This window comes from Onychostoma macrolepis, chromosome 15 (genome assembly GCF_012432095.1).
Source record: "Onychostoma macrolepis isolate SWU-2019 chromosome 15, ASM1243209v1, whole genome shotgun sequence".
NCBI classification, from domain to species: domain Eukaryota; kingdom Metazoa; phylum Chordata; class Actinopteri; order Cypriniformes; family Cyprinidae; genus Onychostoma; species Onychostoma macrolepis.
The window spans coordinates 28,066,691-28,090,698 of NC_081169.1; the positions used below are offsets into that span (position 1 = coordinate 28,066,691).

Sequence of the window (24,008 nt, forward strand, 5' to 3'; positions counted from 1 at the left end):
GTTTATATATAATACACATACAAAGTCATATTAAAAAGATTTATATGATAAATCAGTGATTAAATGAAATCTTTGGCAGTGGTGATACAATAACAGTGCAATTCACTTAAAACACAAGTTTCTGTCCTAATAAAATATGAACAATAATACAAGTACTGTTGTGCTGTACAGAACACAAAAGAAATAAATATTTTAAAAGAATGAAAAGTTATACTTTAAATATGGTTTGCATGTACGTTTGTGTTCATAAAGGTATAAAATAAGCCAAAACATACTATTAGTAACCAAGACAACATATGAAATTACATGAGGGTGAATAAATGATGTCAGAATTTTCATTTTTGGTTGAACTAGTGCCATTTAACCCAGTTTTTATAGGAATAGTTCAATCAAAAAATTTTATTTACTTAACATTTACTCTGTTTGTTTCTCATCACATCAGATTTGGAGAAATGTAGCATTACATCACTTGCTCAGCAGTGAATGGGTGCCGTCAGAATGAGAGTCCAAACAGCTGATAAAAACATCACAATAATACACACCACTCCAGGAGATTAACTTTTTCACTGGAGGAAGTGTTATTATGGATTATGGACTTATATTTTGGCCAGAAGTGACAGTTTGACGTTGAAAGTGTCTTAATGATGGATTTGTTTCTTATAAACAAGCAGCTTTTGGCTGATGGATTGGAGTGGTGTGGATTACTTGTGGATTATTGTGATGTTTTTATCAGCTGTTTGGACTCTCATTCTGACGGCACCCATTCACTGCAGAGCATGTGATGTAATGCTACATTTCTCCAAATATGATGAAGAAACAAACTCATCTACATCTTGGATGGCCTGAGAATGAGTACATTTTCAGCAAATTTTCATTTTTGGTTGAACTATTCCTTTAATTGATTCCTTTAAAATGATTTTCAAAATCATCGGATCACCGTTGTTTTCACACTGCACGACTATCTGGGGTAGCATTCAGTTGCTGCTGTGTTCACATTGCACGACAGATCGGTGACAGTAGGTTTTTCACACTGCATGACTTTACAACAGGAAGAATCGCCGACAACTCTGTCTGCTCCGCAAACTATGTTTCATAACCAAACGCACACGAGAAGTGATAAGGAAATAACGCAAGATCACGCTGATTTTGTGGTCTACAGTCCTCGAACAAACAATAACAAAGATGATTTAGTTGTACCCTACTTCTATTGGGAAAATCGTATATATACACAAATCTAAGTACTTGAAAGTGAAACCCACATTTTGTGCATTTTATAATGAGCTTGTCTACAAAAGCCCTTAAAGTGATGAAAAAGAAAAATGCAATAAAACTTTTGTCCTTTATAGAAGAAAATTTACAGGAAAAACCCTAGCCCCCTTTTATGTTTAATTAATTTTTTTATTGTACATATATATGTAGGCCTATATTTCTTCATGCACCTGTTCTGTATATTCTAATTTCTAATGCGAAAATGTACTGATATTGCCACGTTGTTTGTGCATGGCTAATTGCTTAATAAATAATAAAAAAAATAATTAAAAAAAACTAAGTTCTCCCCAAACTTCCCGCTGCCCTGTATCTTGCTTCCTCATTGGCTGTATGTCATTTCGCAAAACCTGTCGGCGAGTGAAAATCAGGGCTAAAATCGTGCAGTGTGAACTCGGCATAAGGGTCTATCAAGGATTGTGCAGGTTAACGTAGACAAACTCTGCATGCAGAATCACAAATATTCCCTGAATAAGAACATAACTGTGCAAGTTTTCCATCTCATTACACTGTTTACCGGCTCTCCGTCTTTTTGTCCGAGGATTCATTTTTAGACGAGGATGTTGTCCATGAATCTTCATCTACATTTGTCCTCATTCCTCAGTGACAGACGCTCTAATGGCTATTTATTTGGCATGAAACGATGGGTTTGTTTGCGTCCCTCAGCTGAAGGACTCTTTGTTGTACTCAAATGCAGTTCCTGTGTGTGGGTTTGAATTGCACAGAGTGTGTAACGCCTTAGAGATCCCTTTGGGTCCACAGCAGAAAACCCCCACTCTTTTACTGCGGGACAAACACACACATCATCATTTTTGATTACTGCAATCATTAAAATGGCCCACATAGCTGCATTATTTCAGCCAATAATGGATGCATTCATCATACTCACAGCTGATTGGCTCTCCCTATTTCCTGGAAAAGGAGCTTCCATTTTGGCCGACCAATCCGAAGCCTGGAGCTCAAGAAACGGTAACGTTCCTCACCGATGCTCTTCAAAACACACAACGAAAGGAATTACTTCAGTATGACAACTGATATATGCATATTGGATTTTTAAAATAATGAACGATGTTTACATTTTCTGTGAACAAAAGAACAATGCTTGCATCTACAAAACTCAAGTTATAAATGAATATTAAATAAGCAGTAATAAAATGAGATATAAGCACACACCTGTAATCGCTGAGTGTTACTGAGGTAGAGCTGAACATTCAGATAATCTGGACGATTGTCCCGCCACAGCTACAGAGAGAAGACTGTTAGAAAAATACATTTCAAGGGGATTTTTCACATTACACATTAAAGGGGTCATATGATGCTTTTTTAAAGATCATTATTTTGTGTATTTGGTGTAACAGAATAGGTTGACATGCTTTAATGTTCAAAAAACACATTTTTCAAATACTGTACATTATTGCAGGTCCTCTATGCCCCGCCTCTCTCAAACATGTCATTTTCTACAAAGCCCCTCCTTCCGACAAGCGACAAATGCCTGTAGCTGTTCTGTTGTAAGTAATCTTAATATGATTCCTAAATGCATCTACTTCCGGAAGGCCAAATAAAGTGCTTTTGCTTTCTCACAGAAACACACAGCGTCTCCCTGACACAGCTGCATCAACACTACTGCGGTTACTGAAAACACGCCTTCTTTCTTTGCGTGAACATTTGGGTGGCGTAACGCAAATATTTCCACATTGTGATGTAGACATGTGGGGGCGTGTTTGAATGAGCCGTTTTAGGAGGGCGTGGCAGAGTCTTATTAACTTTGATAAAGAATATCTCTTTGGTTTTGAGACTTTAGTCTTTGCAACTTCAGGGATCTTATCTATATACAATCAGCTTCTAACACTCCAAAGAGAAAGGAAAACTTGATTGCATCATATGACCCCTTTAACATATGTATAACATCAGCCAGCAGGTGGCAGTATAGCCTTTAGTCAATTTCATGCATACTGCATAGTGTGCTTATATTTTGTATATATTATTTTTCTATGACGTTCATGCATTTTTAATCCGATAAAGCCTTCTGTATCTTATTTGATACACAAAAGGCCTCTAAATGATCAACATGATCAATTCTTTGCTGAACAACCTGTTGCTCACACACTTTTTTTCATCAATTAAAGGGTCTTTTAGTATAATTTGCTGTGAAATCTTTCTTGATTTTTTTTATCTTGATTAACTTTTATATTGTTAGGAATATTTCAAGATAAACACTTACTGAGCTGAAGAAACTTAGCTTTACATTTACATTATCCAGACAACATTTTGAGAAAAATCATGTTCAAATGTAAGTCTCAAATATGATCCTCAGGCTTCTCTCAATCATCATCGTACTGCACTGCATTATGTTTTGATCATCAAACTAAGCATTTAAATATCATCTTCCTAAGACATATTATTGGAAATATAGAGCTATTTACATCATTTTATGTAAGTATCTGGTATAATGTTATAAAGATCTCACAGATTTAAATTACAAGCATCAGAATTTCATCTTAATTTTTGGTCATATAAATATCAGCATCTGCACTAAATTGCATATTTATGTTTGGGCCTCTGAATAAAAACACTGATTTATAAAATATGATACTCAAAAAAAAAAAACATGCAAAATATTTTTTGGACTATTATTTCATATTTCAGGATTTAAAGGGTTGTGTGAACTTAGGGGTTAAGTGTAAGTTTTCAGAGCCACTGTGTGTGTATAGGTATTCACTATGTTATGGTGACCAAATGTCCCCACCAGAAAATGTAAGCCTTTTTTGGTCCCTATGAGGAAACGAGTTTTTAAATCATACAGAATGAAGCGTTTTGAGAATGTAAAAATGCCTGTAGTTTTGTGAGGGGTAGCTTTAGAGGTAGGGTTTGGGTAAGGGGATAGAAAATACAGTTTGTACAGAATAAAATCCATTAGGCCTATGGAATGAACCCATAATGATAGGAATGCAGGTGTGTGTGTGTGTGTGTGTGTGTGTACCTGTTTTTCTCTTCAGGTGGGGACTTAAACCTGAATACACACAGACTCATGTGGACTCGTGTCACGGTGGGGACCTAAATTGAGGTCTCCACGGGTAAACAAGCTAATAAATCACACACAATTAAGTTTTTTGAAAATCTAAAAATGCCTGTAGTTTCCTGTAAGGGGTAGGTTTAGGTGTAGGGTTGGTGTAGGGCGATAGAATATACGGTCTGTACAGTAGAAAAAGCATTACGCCTATGGAGAATCCCCACAAGGATAGCAAACCAGACGTGTGTGTGTGTGTGTGTGTGTGTGTGTGTTTTACCCTCTCGTGAAGGCCACACAGTAGATCAGCAAACCAATAGAAAGACTGAAGGTCCCTGCAAACCCAAACGAAATACAGCCTCCTCAACTTATATTGACGCCAATCATCACTGCAACACACACACAACACCACCTTCAGACACTTTGCTGTAGATTTACACTGTTTGTATATGCATATGTTAAAAACTTGAGAGATTTGTATTGGGGTCAAAAACAAAAAGGGTGTTTCAAGCATCAGTAATACAGCTTTAAACTTTGCTTTTTCCTCATACATTAGAATGGTGTCCTGTTTACCTTTAAATTTTTCTAAGCAAAAAATAACAACTATTATGCTTTTTTTTTTTTACCATGTTTGACATAAGACACACTAAAATGTCATTCAGTGTAACAATATTTATATACCAAAAAATCTTGTTAGGCATATTTAAAACATGAATCATTTGATGACATATTAAAAGACTCTATTTAAGCATCACAGTGCAGCCCTCAAATATCAATTAACTTAAATCTTTATACTTTGCTAATGTCCTTCAAACCACTAGGTTTTCCCATATGCCAGCAAGAAGTTTTTGTAAGGAAGTGAAAGACATTTAAAATATAATAAAATTTAGTATAATAACATATTCTTTTTCGTATTTTAATAAACACAGGTCAGAATAAGTATATTGTTTCATTTTTACATAAATATATCCGTTACGCTGAATGACAGTTTGCCAAAAAGAGAGGTAATATTGCCATTGTTATTCTGACAATTGCAATCCTCTATACCCTTCTCTTTTCCTGGCTAAATGCACGTTCACACCAAGTACGATAACGATAAAGATAAATATGAAGGAAAAAAAAAAATCATTCTATATAAAAGAATAGCAGATTCCACAGCACAACTAATGATAACTGCACAGAGAAATTACTATTGTTGGATTTAATTTAATTTTTTTTTTCCAGCTGATGAATGACAAAAGCATTGACAGCCAATCAGAATCCATTCAACTTTAATGACCTCCAGCATTTAAAGTGTCAGACAACAAACCTGCAGCACATGCCTAGAATGAACAGTGCTATCGTTCATTGGTGTGGCCACTAACATAGTTACTTTATAGTTATTGTTCTTCATGTGAACAGGCTTTAAGAGTGCCACCCAAGCTACTGGATCCACACTTTATTAGCTTTTTGGCTTTTTACAGTGCCTAGCGACTCCCTCTGTTCATGGGTGTCTATAATTAATCAATGACACAAATTAAACAATACCAAAATGCCTTTAAAGTTTAACACATCGTCGCTGTCGGGCGGAATCCTCACATCTCCAAAATCTTTATTTTTCAGGAAATTAAAAAAACGGCATATTTTTGGAGTTATTAAACATTGTATCGTTAAAGTTGGTATTATACCGAGATTACGCTGTCATTGATAAGAATGGTACGGACACAGACGTTAGGAAATTAGCCTAATCTGCTCGCAAATTTACCTTCCTGACTCACGGGCTTCCTTCTGCACCGAAGCATTACAGCTATCGATTTTTAACAAAACAGGCCTACTCAAATGTATCTAACCTAACTATTTTCACTCGTTTTTGTCTAAAAAACAGACTGACTTAGGCTTACTTGGCGCCAGTAGACAGCCCTTTTTTCTCCCATAAATAAAAACCGCGGAGTGAAGAAGAGGTGGAGTTACGAGACTTCTCAGACAGTTGAAGTGTCCAATGGAGTTAAGAGATTTGCTCTCAAGCTACTTTCAACACTTTAGATTGGTTAATAATTTGTAAAAATAACAGACCCACGTGAGGACTGACCAATAGCATCGACTTGTGAAAAAATATGAAATTGACAAAATTTGGACATAGGAGGTTTGCGCCCAACAGCGACGACATATTTCTCAATGCTAAAGATTCCTTATTTATTTGTAATATCAATAAGATGCTAAAATTGTTATTTATACAGTGAAATTGTCATTCAGTCTAATGGATGAACAGAGAATTTGCATTACACGTAATGATAAAACCATGACCCTGAATGACGAAACTTCTACTTTAGCTTATATTGCAGGCAATCAAATGGCCACCTCTTTCAAACACTGAGCTTGACCAGTAAAGTTAAATCACAATTATTCACAACATCTACTTTTAAAAAAAAAAATCTAGCATTAAAAGCATTTTAGCATTTTTTGGCATCTCGCTGAATGACGTGTTATTTTTAACTTGGTATTTTATGTTTATTTAAAGATGTAACGGTAAAACCAAAGTCCGGACCATTACGCCGAACGACAATTTTACACTTTGGAACATTATTTCCCCCCATATTTTTACATTCTATTGTCACAAGAGTTAATTGACATTTGAAAGTAGAAAATTTACTTGCATTTAAGATGTTTTTAAATAGATTTTTGTAAATGTAATTTGATGCGGACACCAAAATGGTGACGTCTTGTCTTTGACCCATCGATATAATGCATACTTTTACTATTTTTAGCACATACTATGTATTAAGTGCATATTAGTATTTTCTGTACAAATAGATCCTGGGATGATCCTTTACTGGAATCAAACCTACGACCACCATCTGAAGAAATGCAGTATTCAGTATACAGTGTGTACTGTGTAGTGTGTAGCACACTAGTGTTCCATTTAGAACACAGGCTTAGAGTGTTTAAGAATGATCTAATGTTACAGTAAAGTGAATGACAGGTTGCCTCACTCACAATAGTGCTTGTAGAACACAAGCGAACGGCGTGACTCCGATCCCTCCTGCCACACACAGGCTGACCTCGTAATTAAACACCTCCTCTGACGGGCTGCCAAACGGACCATCCACGTGCACTCTGGGGCGGGACAAGAAAGCAGAAGAACCAATGAGATTATAGAAGATGCATGTGGACAGAATAATACAATTCCATACTACTCATGCTATTTCTGCAGTATGCAAACTGTGCACTGTGTGTGAATTTTCTGTGTGCATGGAATACATTCTACTTACCTGCTAGTTCCAAACATAATTAATGGAATACTAGCATACTGATTCCTGCATACTGCACTGTACTGAGCTTACTAAGGATATTTTGCTAACTTTCCCATTAAACTTTCCCAAGCAAACACACACACTTGCACACAACAGCAGAAAAGAAACGCACACAAATAAACAAGCACACACACACAGGATGAGGATGTGCAGTCGTTCCCACTGTACACACACCGAGCCACTGTAAACACACTTTTATGTGAGGAAAAGATGTCATTTGTTCGGATTGGACAGCAAGGCTTGTTTAAGCCTGTCACCTGACACCCCTCCCACACAATGCTGGAAAACTGTTCTGTCTTCCCAGGAAATGACGCAGACAGAGGGTCGTGACATTTCACCTCCTAGTACACTGAGGGATCATGACCTTCATTAACGCCGTTGACACTGTTCCCACAGAGCAGCAGACTTACGTGGGGTATCTCCTCTGTTGCATCATGGGAAGGATCTCGGAGCTGTTCGGCTTTTGAAGCAGCAGCTGAGAAAAGCTCGCTGAGGAATAACAAAAGAAAATCAACAATATATGTACAAAAATGAAAACAATATCAACTATATTTTTGGAAAATGTGGTGTTCTGGGTGATTGTTAGCACATTGCTATGTGGTTGCTAAGGCATTTTAAATGTTTTTAGCCTGTTAGAAAAATAGAAAAGGTAAAAGGTAAAGACTTTATTTCTTGTAATTATGCTTACATCTTACAAACTCGCAATTGCAAGACTAAAGTGAGAATTGTATCTCGCATTTCTTACATTTTTCTAGCAATTGCGAGTTTACAGCTTACAATTTTGCTTTTTGCTTGCAATTGTGAACTTGCATTTCTGACTTTATAACACGCAATTGCCACTTTATGATGCAATTCTGACCTTATAACTCAAAATAGTGAAAATAAAAGTTGGATTTGTGAGATAAAAGCAATTACCTTTTTTATTTTTCATTCAGTGGCAGAAACAGGCTTCCACATGCTACAGTATGAAGTTGCTAAGGATTTCTCGGCTGTTGTTAAAGCATTGCTAAGTAGTTTTTAATTTGTTCTGGGTGGTTTCTAAGACACTGCTGTACAGAGTTTTTTAGGTGGATGTTAGTGCGCTGCTATGTGGTTTAACACATGTTTACGGTCTCATTTTGGTCTCTAGATATGCATAAGTCCTTTACCGTATATTGGTGGGATTTTTTTGCCTGTTTTATCCCCTATGTGTATTTGCACTGGTATGTGGTATTACTTTTGTCAAGTGTGTTTTTCTTCCAGGAACTAGTATCTGTAAAGCATGACATAATGGAAAGTGTCTTGACACAGGACTGAGCCAACAAAAATGTGTGCGTTTTAATCCAAACTTCACACATTCTGACAGAAACCTTTGAACTAGATAATATAGATCACAGCATCTTTTATTTATTATGTGTGTGTGTGTGTGTGTGTGTGTGTGTGTGTGTGTGTGTGTGTGTGTACTCACAGGTCCAGTCTCCCAGCACTCTGAGATGAATACCAAATGTTTCATTCTTCACTGTTGGACACTGAGGAACAGAGTCAAACACACACAGAGAGCAGGGATTGAGTGTGAGGATCAGGTACAGTCATGCATTAAAGGAAACAGACCCCTGTTGGCAGAAAGACTCCAAGCAAAGTGTATGAGTGGGTAAAAAAGTTTTACTTGGCAGAGAATGCTAACGTTTTAAGTATATAAGTGTGGAGAAGTTTATTGCTAAAATTTGCATGCTTCAAAAAATGCTTTTTAATGGAAACATTTACATAGACCATCATAGAATGTTTTGTTTTAAAGAGAGCGCAATTTGATCCTATAACAATCTTCAACAGCATCACATCATTGAAAATGCCTTCAGCACTGTTTATGAAGAATGTACATGGTCATATGCTGCTTTCAGGTCATGCTTGTGCATTTGGAAATCATAACTATGATATGATGTGCATTCAAAATGAGTCAGAATAATAGCATCCGTAATTGTTTTGGTGTCCATAATTTGCTAGTCACTTTGGATAAAAACATGTCAACGTGCAATTAAAATGTGATTATGAACAATATCAATTAGCCATGATTCTTTCATTGACGCATCCAAGTTGGCGCCTAAATAAATTCCTGAATTTCCCACTGGTAATTATGACATTGCAGTGGTGTTCAATGTGCTTTGAATGCAGTAATACACATAAACAGACTCACTGTGGTAAGAGTAAAGGGATGGTTTTCAAATGACGAGACACTTGGACAGTTCAGCAGGATGTACTAGAGGAAACACATTTTAGACATGCCATTAAATATGCATTTTTTACATAAAATATATACTAACATTTACATTTCTTTGTTTTTGAAAAAAGTCTCTTCTGCTTACTGAAGCTGTATTTATTTGATCAAAAATACAGTAAAAACAGTATAAAAGTGAAATATTATTACTATTTAAAATCACTGTTTTCTATGTGCATATATCGTAAAATATAATTTATTCCTGTGATGTAAAGCTGAATTTTCAGCATCATTACTCCAGTCTTCAGTGTCAAATGATCCTTCAGAAATCATAAGGTCATTTAAAAAAAAAAAAAAAAATCTGAAAGCTGATAAGCTTTCCATCGATGTATGGTTTGTTAGGATCGGACAATATTTTGTCGACTATTTGAAAATCTGGAGTCTGAGGGTGCAAAAAAAGCAAAATACTGAGAAAATCACCTTTAAAATGGTCCAAATGAAGTTCTTAGCAATGCATATTACTAATCAAAAATTAAGTTTTGATATATTTACTGTAGGAAATTTACAAACTATCTTCATGGAACAAGATTTTTACTTAATATACTAATGATTTTTGGCATAAAAGTAAAATCTATAATTTTGACCCATACAATGTATTGTTGGCTATTGCTACAAATATACCTGTGCTACTTATGAATGGTTTTGTGTTCCAGGTTCACATATGCTGATTTGCTGCTCAAGAAACATTTCTGTTTATTATCAATGTTGAAAACAGTTGTGCTGCTTCATACTTTTGTAGAGACTCTAATATATTTTATTTTTCATAATTCTTTGATGAAGAGAAAGTTCTAAAGAACAGCGTTTATTTGAAACAGAAATCTTTTGTAACATTATAAATGTATTTACTGTAAGTTTTTATCAATTTAATGCATCCTTGCTGAATAAAAGTATTAATTCCTTTTTTTTTTTAAATCTTACGGACCCCAAACATTTGAAGAGGATTGTTGCAGGCTGAACTTTAAACAAACTTTTAAAGTAAACAAACTTTAATGTAACCGTGCGGAGGCGGGGCTCACCTGTCCAGGGCGGGGCTTAAAGCCACTTTTCAGCATGCGCAATTCTACCACATCACATGGATGACTAACGACAGAAACTACGGTAACAGGAGCAGCGCTGCTTCTTATGAAACGATACAACCGCTCGGCACAGTACAGGCAGAGAGGAGCTGAGACCCACAGCCATGTCTAAAACACACACACACACACAATGACTGATAATCATTTACATATAGATGTACATACAAAACTATATAAACAACAACATGAAAGAATCAATTACTGAATCATATTCAGGCAGACAGACCTGAGGAAAATGGGGTTGAAAACGAGCCTCTTCTTGACAAACTGTTTGTGGTGCACCTGCAAACTCCGCCCCCTTCTCTCCTGCTGCTTTGTGATTGGTCCATGAACTGAGATTGCTGTGTGTACAGCCGGGTGGGTGGGCCTCCACGTTTGACTGATACTTTAAAGCTCCCCTATTGAACAGAGAGGCATCAATCATATCACATAAAGCATACAGGTATAAAGATCCTAATTTGCACACTTCTACTTTTATAATGGTAAATGTAAAACCTTAAGACCTTTTTAAGATCAACTAAAGAAAATTTAAGAACTAATTTGAAGGGAATGCAATATGTCAAATTGTCTCTAAATGTAAATGTCTTGTATTAGCAACAATTCAAAGTTTGAAAACACAACTTCCTGCCGATCTCCATTAATTTTTAAGTCATTTTATAAAAAAAAGGCTTGAATAGCCTTTCTATTTCTCCCAACCACTAGAAATATGAAAACTTTTACTGTACCTATTCATTACGGACTTAGGAAAATCAACTCAATTCAATGTGAAAACAAGTTTTCAGGGCCCATTGACAGACATTTGTTCTTGTTTTAAACGCACTTCATTTTGTTTTTTTTAGAAGACTTCACACCTTAATTTTGCATCTTAATTAAATGTATCTTGATGCATATTGAAAAACAAGACAATATTGCTGAGGAAGATATTAATTTTTAGAAACACATGCAACATTTAATGTAATGACTTTTTCAATTCAAGACTTTAAAGGCTCTGACCTTTAATTTTAAGATTTTTTAAAACCTTTTTAAGACCTGCAGAAATCCTGTTTATTTAAAGGGGAAAAAACCAAAAACATTTAATTCACAATTTCATTAAAAAAATTCATTAAAAATAAAATAAAATAAAAAACACAAATTTTTGCTTAATATTTCATGTTTGATATTTACAAATTTAAGACATAAAAAACCTAAAACTTTTCTTCCATAATGTAAGGAATTATGGGTAATAACAGTACAAAAAGTATGCATCAAGTTTAGAAATAGCATGCCATCAGTGCAGCTCTTACATACTATTTTCACTTCATATTTAATGATTTGGGGACACGCCAATTCTAATTTCACATACTATTTAAGTACTCAAATTTGATTTTTTTTTTTTCAGTCCAAATTTAATGACAATATTTTCACAGTCTTGTTTGTATGCGTGTGGGGAAATACACTGATAAACTCACCCTGCTACGTGGACCATCAGAATAATGTAGAACACGATGAAGAGGTTGTGAGTGTACCAGAAAATTTCGTAGTTTGAGACTCTGGGAAAAACACACACAATTGCACTCAAATAAAAAAAAAGAACATGTAGCACAGTGTTCAGGTCTCTTAGATTGAACAAGACGCTCTTGAAGTGTCCTAAAGTGAACTAAAGCACCTCAATTATAGCAGGACAATGGAGAGGTGAAGCCCATCGGCCTCAGATCAATCAGAGGGGAAGAACCCCTGCGGGTAATAGTCTCAGTAATTACAGTCAAGTGTGTTTGTGTGTGTGTGTAAAGCCCAGGGAGAGGAGACTAGGGTCACAGGCAGGTCAACAGTAAAAGGGTTACATGTTCTCACCTAATACAATAAGACGACGCTGTAAACATCAGAAACAACACCAGCACCAACAGAACACCAGTAACTCCAGGAACTAAGAAAAGAGCCAACAAAATCATGAGTTCTCAAACAAGGTTATGATGTATATTACATATTTAAAACTAATTAAATAATTTTTTTGTTGAAGTACTATAATTATTATATATAAAATAAAATAAAATTTGAACTGAAATAAAAATAAATTAAAACCAAATAGTAATGTATATAAAAAAAACCTAATAGAAAGGACACACACATAGCAAAATTGCTAAAAAAAAAATGTAACTAAAAAAATAAAAATACCTGAAAACTGAAACTAAAACACTAATTCAAAATATTAATAAAAATTATAATAGCTTTTAAATAACACTAAATAACACTTAAACCTAAAACAAACCTAAACACCAAATAAATTAAATCAAAATAATATTAAAAATATTAATAATAATAAAAATGTAAAAAGTTTATTACTACAATTCAAATGAAAATTGAAAATATAATTCAAAATATGAATCAAATCATTTTTGAAAATAAGTTGTAAGAAATAACTTGAAATATTCATTTAATTCAGTTAAAGAGATATTTAACCACTTTAGCTAACAAAAGCTAACAAACTTTGTCTTAAACACAAAAAAAAGGGTAACACTTTACAATAAGGTTCATTAGTTAACATTAACTAATAATAAACTGCACTTATACAGCGTTTATTAATCTTTCTTAATGTTATTTTCAACATTTACTAATACATTATTAAAATCTTGTTAACATTAGTTAATGCACTGTGAGCTAACATGAACTAACAATGAACATCTGTATTTTTATTAACTAACGTTAGCAAAGATTAGTAAATACAGTAACAAATGTATTGCTCATGGTTAGTTCATGTTAGTTAATACATTAACTAATGTTTAACTAATGAACCTTATTGTAAAGTGTTACCAAAAAAAGAGACAAATTTTACAATATTAGAAGACTGGGTGGCACTTTACAATAAGGTGTCATTTGTTAACATTAGTTAATGTATTAACTAACATGAGCAATGCATTTATTGCACTATTTATTAATCTTTGTTAATGTTAGTTAATGAAAATACAGTCGTTCATTGGTAGTTCACAGTGCATTAACTAATGTTAACAAACACAACTTGTGATTTTAATAATGCATTAGTAAATGCTGAAATTAACTAAGATTAATAAATGCTGTAGAAGTAATGTTCATGTTTACTAATGTAGTTAACTAATGTTAACTAATGAACCTTATTGTAAAGTGTTACCGAAGACTGTGTCCACAGGCTTTTCAATGAATCATCCAACATTAAATGTCGTAATTTCAGTTTCACTATATTAAACAACACACTGATGATGCAATGAAGGGAGATTTAGAAATGTGAGTCACCTGTGCTTATGATGAGAATCCTAGGATCCTAAAGAGATGAAAACATTAATACCACAGTTTTAAATATTGCACAGCACAACTGTTTCCAACATATTGCTAATAATCAGAAATGTTTCTTGAGCAGCATGTCAGCATATTAGAATGATTTCTGAAGGATCATGTGACACTGAAGACTGGAATAATGGTCAAAAAAAATAAATTCTAATATAGTGAATTAAGCTACATCATAATGGACAATGTTTCCATCTAACATGTATTTTGAGGTGCAGCTTGTCATATTAATGGAGTGTTTTCACTAGTTAGCAGAAAACCAGTTACCTCACAGAATATGTTCGTAGATTTGTATTGGATGTTTTCTTTGGAATGGAAATATGGATATTCTATTTGTAGATATCAATTTTTTCCCTTATTTCAGTTAATGTCATAAAAATAGCGAGCTAAGCAAGTAGTACTGAAAGAGTCACGTAAACATGGCTGAACACACGAAAAGCGGAGGAACAGACAAACCGAATCAATTGAATGAGTCATTTACGCTGGAAATGCTCCAATTGATTCAAATTTGTGACTTCAATCATTAAGTTCAAGCAATTCACAAGCAAAAACCAGAATAAAAGAGCCATTCACTTTCAAACTCTGAATCATTTAAACCACTGTGCCACAAAATGATTCACTGTTTAGAAGAGCTCCAATCGGATCACGTATCGTGAATCATTTGATTCAGATCGGGACTTCGGACAGTCTATGCTACGAAGCAGGTTCGCGAATCACTTTGCGAACTGAAATACTCCCCATCTGCGCTTCGAAATCCCAATCTGAAACGATGGTTCTCGAATCATTATTCAGATCGGCTCTTTGGAGCACAGATCGTGAGTCATTTAATTTAGATCAGGATTTCGGAGCACGGATCATGAATCATTTGATTCAGATCAAGACTTCAGTGCAGGTTCATGAATCATTAGATGCGTATTGCAAATCTTTTTTTATGATTTCTTTTTTTTTTTTTTTATTAAATAGTAGAAAACATCAAACCATTAAAGGCAGTACAGTAACAAAAACAAAACAAAGAAAAAAAAAAAAAGTATACATAAGTGCAAATTAACCATAGAAGACCATAAAAGAGTGACAAAAACAGCAACTCACTTCAGTGTCTGACTTATATTATAAGTACGTCCATAAGCTTTTTGTGAAATTTGGATTAACTCATTTATCTGTTGTTTGACCTCTTCGTATTTAAGGAGAGATAGTTTCTAGTCAGACATCGCTTGTTATGATTTTCAAGGGTGTATTAGATACACTATGTCATGTCCCTACCAATATCCAGCGACTACTAAATTGTCCCTAGCAATAATTTTGATCAAACAATGAAATGTCTGTTGTCTGTCGTTATGTCTCCACCAATGACAATATCAAATCCACGCCCTTGCAAAAACATAAAAAAATTTTATTATTCCAAACACAGAAAATTCATGTAAACATCTGTGTTACCTGTCCTCGGTACTGAGCGACATTGAGCGCAGGGAAATCCTCTGAATATCTGACGGAGAAACTGACCATGTTCACGAGGTGAGCGCTCACATGAACCACTGCAGACATAAACACGGACAAACACATAAACATCGTCAACTCAGACAAAACACACACAATGACAGCATACGTAAAGTATGTGTGGAAGACAATTTGTCTATTCAGCAGCTCTCTTTGCGTGTGTGTGTGTGTGTGTGTGTGTGTGTGTGTGTTGTAGCTTGTGTTGCAGTTGTCATGGTAACAGGATGCCTCAGAGCTCTGTAATTAGAACAAGACAGGAAATGGGGGGGGATCTCAGACACAAGATAAAACCAGCTGGGAATCCCTCGGGATATTCCTGTTCTATACACACACACAAACACACACACACATACACACACATGTTCGTTTTTGTGAAAAGTGGGGACATTCCATAGGTGTAATGGTTTTTATACTGTACTTACTGTATGTGCTATTGCCCTACACCAACCCTACACCTAAACCTACCCCTTACAGTAGACTGTGCATTTCAACTTTCCCCCAAAAAAACTCACTCTGTATGATTTATAAGTGTTTTGAAAAGTGGGGACATGGGTCAATGTCCTGAAAAGTCACCTTCACCTTGTAATACCCATGTCATACCTTTGTCATTATACAAATCTATGTCCTGACATTTCACAAAAACACGCACACGCACACACACACACACACACGCATACACGCACGCACACACGCGCACACACGCACACACACCTGTTGACTGGCAAAACTGTCTAGCCTGTCACTGCAACACTAGACAAAGTTATTTTCCAGGTCAAACTCTCAGACAGCAACATACCAATGTTATTTTAATATCTCTGAGATGCTGTGATAGATTTTGAATTAGCTTTCATGTTGTGTTCTGGTCTTTTTTTTTACATTTATTTTAGCGTTTTTGCTTTTTGGTTTGGGCTGTGTTTCCCAAAAGCATCGTAAACTTAAGTACATCGTAGACCCATTGAAACCAATGGAGCCTTACGATGCTTTTGGGAAACGCAGCCCTGGTTTTTGACCCTGAGAGGATTTTCTTTTTTCCTGAAAATGCTAGTTAATGTTATTGCACTGCACTGAAACTTAACGCCTTTGCTCACACAGGGTGTAACAACTTCCCGAAAAACTTGGATAACGTCTGTACTTTTTTTGCCTTTTTTCCCCACATTGTTACACTTGTGGTGTTCCCGGTCAGAAATCACTGGCCTACAAAAATAGCTTGTAAATTTCTCATTATGATATATTATTACCAAATACTGGATTTTATCTTTTTATCAACTTGTTTCCTCTTAATTAGCATAGGTTTTATATTTCTTTTAAGTACTGATTGATCATAGGCCTCATTGATCTGAGCTTATGCACCTCAGCATATGCTTATGAGAATTCTGGACGCAGAATATGCACCATTGCAAAAATTATCCACAGATAATGTTTTTCCACTCAAAGCCTGAGATGCACAAGATCAAATCAATGAGGGGTATGATCATTCAGTGCCAACAAGTAGCACAATGCCTGTGCTAATTGGGGCAAGTTGATGAAAAAAAGACTGAATCGAAGATAACAAGCATAACAAGAAATTTGTATGCAATTTTTAAAAGGCTGGTCATTTTTGAGTGGGAACACCAAATTAGGGTTTTTCAGCACGGCACAAGGGTTGTTTTTTTATTTTATTTGATTATTTGTGTTTAATTTTAGCTAAAGTTTTAGTCATTTTGTTGTGTGTTTTTGTCTTTTAAGTAATTTTTTAATTATTATTTTTATTTCAGCTTTCGTTTTAGTTATCCAAGTACATTAAGTTAAACTACATTAAAATAAGAAATGTTTCTTTTAACTGAAAGTTAAAGTTTTTTATATTTTTATTTTATCTAAGTTAACTTTTATTTTATTTCCAGTTATGAAAAAGTTTTTTTTTTTATTGTTTTAGTTTACTATAATAACCCTGTGACATATATGCATAAATGCACAAAAAGAGTGCTTTCAGACAGACTAGTGACTCGACCTAAGTAATCTGTTCTTCCTCTCCCATGAAGTGGGTGTAATCTGCTGTCTGTCTGCGTGGTCTCTATCATTGTTCTGGAGTCTGTTTGATCTGTTCATCTACTGTCTGATGCATAATGTACCAACAATGGTACAATCTTTCTCAAAATGACAAGCTGCATCTTATTGTTTGTCCTTGCAAACCAAAAATCATGCTCAAAACATTTTACAAGCTGCTACAACAACACTTCTGAGGAAGAATTTGCTGCATTTCACAAAGTTTGTAGGTTCATGGAATCAAATCTTTTTCTTAAAACACTTTATCGTAAGCAAACTAGATATTTTGAAGCATAGCTGTTCCGTTCTGTTTATTTGAAGAAGTTTTCATCATTGATTCTGTTATTTTCCTGTTTATTACTGTGAAACTACTTTGAAACAACCTGTATTGTATAAAGCGCTATAGAAATATAATCTTGACATGTTCTGCTTTCGCAGCTTTCAATTTCACATTTGTGACCCTGGACCACAAAACCAGTCTTAAGTCGCTGGGGTATATTTGTAGCAATAGCCAAAAATACACTGTATGGGTCAAAATTATAGATTTTTCTTTTATGCCAAAAATCATTAGTATATTAAGTAAAGATCATATTCCATGAAGATATTTTGTAAATTTACTACTGTAAATATATCAAAACGTCGTTTTTGATTAGTAATATGCATTGCCAAGAACTTCATTTGGACAATTTTAAAGGCGATTTTCTCAATATTTAGATTTTTTTGCACCCTCAGATTCCAGATTTTCAAATAGTTGAATCTCTGACAAATATTGTCCGATCCTAACAAACCATACATCAATGGAAAGATTATTTATTCGGCTTTCAGATGATGTATAAATCTCAATTTCGAAAAATTGACACTTAAGACTGGTTTTGTGGTCCAGGGTCACATTTATCAAACTCCTAAATATCATGTACAACAAGCAAACTGGTCACTTATGTCAGTCAGACAGTCTCTTCCTGCTATGTAGGCAGAATAAGCTGACCAGACCATGCAGAAACAACACAACTATAGTCAGTTTCGAGGGTTTCTGTTGAGGCATCTGATCACAGATCAGTTTCTCACCTGAGAAGATGCATATAGTGACTCCACACGCCACATGAAACGTCTTACTCTTATCCAGCAGCCGACGAACACATCTCCCCGTCACCTGACAGACAGAGAAAGAATCAAGAGTCAAAACAAGATTCAGCATGGCAGCAACATGTTTATATCTTTAAACTGCATGTAATAATAAATGTGCATCTATGTGACTGCACAGACTTGACATGAATGCATAAATAGGAGAACTTCTCAAAAGTGCACGTGGGGTCTGTCTCACCCGCTGAGATCCTCGGATGAAGGTAAGCAGCGATCGGCACATCGGCAGCAGCACCAGACTGCAGTTTAAGTTTAGAACGGAGGCCGATGCTCGACTGATGCAGAGGCCCAGCTGAAGACACACACACACAGGGGTTACACAAGCGTTTTCAAACTTTTTAATGCCAAGGACCCTGAAAATGACGAAGGATGCCGTTCCTACGGTGGCCGAGAGAGATCAACACGCTGCACCTTAAAACACATGCAAACTGAAAAAGCACCAGCAAATTAAGAAAACATCTTCATCAGTTTGACAGCACATGTGCTGCAAATACTCACAACACAACCACATACAGAAATGTGCTGCAAGTAGCACAGACACTTGTTTTAGTTCACTTAAATATTTCCGATGTAGTCTGTGCGTATTTGCAGCGCGTTTCTGTATTTTGGCGCATTGTAAATATTTTCCACACGTGTGTTTTCAAACTGACAAAGAGGTTTTCTTCATTTGCAGTGCACTGAGCTCTCTCAGCCACTGTACGTTCCTGAAATATGTGACCATGGAGCACAAAACCAGTCTTAAGTCGCTGGGGTATATTTGTAGTAATAGCCAAAAATACATTGTACGGGTCAAAATTATAAATTTTTCTTTTATGCCAAAAATCATTAGGATATTAAGTAAAGATCATGTTCCATGAAGATATTTTGTAAATTTCTTACCGTAAATGTATCAAAACGTCATTATTGATTAGTAATATGCATTGCTAAGAACTTCATTTGGACAACTTTAAAGGCGATTCTCTCAATATTTAGATTTTTTTGCACCCTCAGATTCCAGATTTTCAAATAGTTGTATCTCGGCCAAATATTGTCCGATCCTAACAAACCATACATCAATGGAAAGCTTATTTTTTAAGATGTTTAAATCTCAATTTCGAAAAATTTACACTTAAGACTGGTTTTGTTGTCCATGGTCACATATATATTTTAAAACTAATTTATACTGTGTTAAATAGTAATTCAATCATCTTGTAATTGTACTACAGCCTCAGGTAATAATTATAATATTATCTAAAAAAATATATTTAAAATAAATATGAATTGTTTTTACAATAAATATTCATCTAAAGTAAGTTTTTTTTTTTTTTTTGCATTTCTAAAGAATTAAACCTGAAATCAAGCAGAACATCTCTAGTATATGTGGGTGTTGGTATGTGTGTGTTGCAGTGGTGTTTGATCATTGTTTCCTGTACAGAGATGAGCGAGTTGGTACACGCCTGTTCAGCTCTATACAGAAACACAACAGCCCTGCTACATATGAGGGATTACAGCTCAAACACGCACACACACACACACACACACACACACACACACACACACACACACACAGACACAGACACAGAAAGACTGCTGCAATTGTCCAATTCTGGCATAAATGTGTAAAAGTCTTAGCCAACACAAGTGTGGTTTGTTTTTGGAAAGTTGTGTCCCTGTGCATTATCCTTCCAGGACATTAAACAATAACCTGTGACAACAATTACCCTGATTCACACTGGAGTGTTGTGGACATCCTGTCCATCTCACAGCAACACACAAACACACAAACACACATTTTGGGTTTCCATGTTTTAAGGAGACATTCCATAGGCGTAACGGTTTTTATACTGTAAACCGTATTTTTTTAAACACCCTACACCCTAAACCTACCCCTCGCAGAAAACTTTCTGCATTTTTAGATTTTCAAAAAACTTCATTCTGTACGATTTATAAGCTTGTTTCCTCATGGGGACCCAAAAATGTCCCCACAAGGACAAGGATTTCAGATAAAGTAGGGTTTACCAGGTCCAGGACACACACAGACACACACACAACTCATACTGTAAAATGTACACACACCTGTCAAACTCTACAGAAATAAACCTCTCAAACTTTATATAAACACACACCTGTCAAACTCATATCTCAATAGCTACACACAAACACACGTTAAAATCTAAAACAAACCTTTCAAACTAAAAATTATGCAAAATATACACAAACTATAAACAAAATTATACACACTTTGTGTGAACGCACATGCTCGTAAAACTCACACACCCCAAAATACAAACTTGACACATTAACTTAAAGCTTACCCCCAGCATCTTGTGTAGATAATAATACTGCGCTCCGCTGAAGTACAACATGAATGTCCTCCAGAACAGGCAGACATTGACTGCAACCCAAACCGTCTGCTCAAAACAATAAAAACACAACAATCTCAAACTCAGTGCACGCACACATACAGACACTGTGACACCAGTATAGTGAGTAAATCTCTCATCTCACCACGATCAAGTGTTTGGGTCCTTCATTGGCCCTCCAGCTCTTCAGCGCGACGCTCATGATTGTCTCGCGCCAGTCGTGCGCGGTCTTTACGCACCGCTACGCTAAACCTCGGACTGCAAACCGCCGTTAAACATCACCGGTGCAGCCGCTGGATTCTCCGTGCCGTGACGGTCACCCCGTCGGCTTCTCCGGGACTCCGCGTGCCGCTCATGTTCCCCGTCACGCCGCTCACGCGCCTCCCACCAAACACCCACCCGGTTTGGGACACCATCCTGTCGAGTGATTTTCAACTAGGCCTACTTCCAATAATAACAACAAACACTAAACCTCATTTAAAGAGCAAATACACGACATTTACGAACTTTTATGGAAAAAAAGTTCTATTTAAAAAAATCGGTCTATCTATCTATCTATCTATCTATCTATCTATCTATCTATCTATCTATCTATCTATCTATCTATCTATCTATCTATCTATCTATCTATCTATCTATCTATCTATCTATCTATCTATCTTTCTATCTATCTATCTATCTATCTATCTAAACTTTAAACTTCTCAATCATTAACATTAAAGTTTGTCTTGACGAACCTTTTTATCTAGTTAATTATATTATATTTATCTACTTTAATAATGATAATAGAAGGAAACAGAAATGACATACTTTCTAGAAGCTAATTTAGGAGTAAAACAAAAAAATCACTAGTCTCGTTTTTTTATTTACTCGTGAAATGTAAATAATTTATAGTAAAATAATAAACAATTGGAGTATCAGTTATATCTTGATAATGAAATGATCAAAATCCATTCACGGTTGCTATGGTTTCTTCTTTTTAAGGAATTCTTTTTTCTTTTCTTTTCACCTTGTGTTGAGGAACAAATTAACATACAGGCACAGAAATACAGAAATAAATGAATGTAGAAACACATAAATAAATGTGAAAATAAATAAATGTTGAAATACAGAAATAAATGTAGTATAAAACAAATGGTACAAAAATAGCACAATTAAAAATGACACTTTTGACAATTTATTCATTCATTTATGCATATCTGCATTTATTTATTTCAGCGTTTATGTATTTATCTCGACATTTATTTATTTATTCATTTCTGCATTTATGTGTTTATTTACTTATACTTAAGTCATTTATTTATACATTTATTTATTTCAGCGTTTATGTATTTATTTCGACATTTATTCATTTATGTATTTATTTACTTATACTTAAGTCATTTATTTATACATTTATTTATTTCAGCGTTTATGTATTTATTTCGACATTTATTCATTTCTGCATTTATGTATTTATTTACTTATACTTAAGTCATTTATTTATACATTTATGTATTTCTACATTTATTTATTTCTGCATTTATGTATTTCTACATTTATTTCTTTATACTTAAGTCATTTCTCGTCCTCCATACAAATGCCCCTTGTGCAGTTAGAAAAAAACAACAACAACAACAAAAACATCTTTATTTACTTAATTGTGTTTTGTCAATAAAAAGATTGACAACGGTATCAATATAATCATGCGAAAGAAATAACGTCTTACAGTTACAGTTGCTATCGTTACATCTTTTTTTTTATCTATTCTATTTAACTTTTCTGGTTACTGACCCAATAATTTGCTTCTAGGAGGGGTTTAGCACCTTGGTTGCATTGAATAGCCTAAAATGAATGAAATTAATGAAACATGGGCCGACGGCGCCATCTATTGCTGAGCGAGTGCTGGCGTCGAAATGTCAGCCCTATTTTCATTTCGCGCATCCAGTTATGCATTATGAAAATAAACATTAAAGTGCGCACATCCAACAGGTCAAAAGCTCAATGTGAGTGCTCAACCACAAAACAATTTCAAACAGCAAGTTGGCACACAGCTCCAAAAGTAGAAAAATATTTATGTCTGATGAAGAGCTCTTTTTTTAGTCACCTGTGGTGAGAACATACATATTTTTCTACGTTTGGAGCTGTGGTGTGCCAACATTGCTCATCCTGTTATGCCAATAAACCACAATAAAACTAAGAAACTAGAACAATCCTAGAACAAACTAGAACAACAACCCCCACAGCCACACGATCCCCGCTTCTCCTGAATAATACCGCCGCATTCCTTCACTCCCCGAGCGACCCGCAGCTGTCCAAACGACGGAAATGAGTTCGGTTTATGCACATTTAAACCCTACTTTTACTAACATCATTAGTGATTCGTTGAAACACTATTTTATGAGTCAGTATGTGCTCTAACCGCATCTGTGTGTACGTGTATATATATATATAGGGTGAATTCGGGTAATCTGGGACATCTAAACTCCAGTGTGTTTATTTCCTGTTCTAATCAAATTTAGTCAACAGGACTTTTACTATAATTTTAGCATGGATGTCATGTGACAAAAATCACATGACTTCATGGGGGTGATTCCACAGAAAGGGGCGGGGCACTTGTCAATCAAGAAGCTCCCCTGGGAATTGCATGACAAGCTCTAGATTAATGTTAAGGACATAAATCTGTCATAAATAAGACAATGTTAATCGTTGTCAAATTATGTTTGTGATCTATTCAAGCAACAAAATATGTATTAAAGTGTTGAAAATGTGTTTTAGTTTTTTTTCTTTCAAACATTTTTTTGTTGTCCCACATTATCAAATATGATTGAGAATGTGGGACAGCAT

At 35.1% G+C, this 24,008-nt stretch overlaps 1 protein-coding gene across 2 annotated transcripts; it reads right to left on the minus strand.

Annotated features, from left to right (window-relative positions):
- Positions 1-25: 25 nt before the first annotated feature.
- On the minus strand, positions 26-21,713 carry LOC131554014 (NADPH oxidase 4). 2 transcript variants are annotated; one of them, XM_058799020.1, is made up of 18 exons: positions 21,328-21,713; positions 21,135-21,230; positions 19,022-19,132; positions 18,766-18,850; positions 15,619-15,716; positions 14,134-14,161; positions 12,721-12,793; positions 12,339-12,419; positions 11,117-11,288; positions 10,831-10,998; positions 9,734-9,796; positions 9,011-9,071; positions 7,974-8,052; positions 7,247-7,366; positions 4,554-4,608; positions 2,440-2,508; positions 2,156-2,256; positions 26-2,049 (listed from the first exon to the last, which is right to left on the minus strand). In XM_058799020.1, the coding sequence occupies exons 1-18, from the start codon at positions 21,382-21,384 to the stop codon at positions 1,929-1,931; spliced, it is 1,638 nt and encodes a 545-aa protein (XP_058655003.1). In that variant the 5' UTR covers positions 21,385-21,713; the 3' UTR covers positions 26-1,928. The 2 variants fall into 2 exon arrangements, with proteins under 2 accessions (XP_058655003.1, XP_058655001.1); XM_058799018.1 differs by having other exon boundaries at positions 4,554-4,662; positions 21,328-21,712.
- Positions 21,714-24,008: the final 2,295 nt, after the last annotated feature.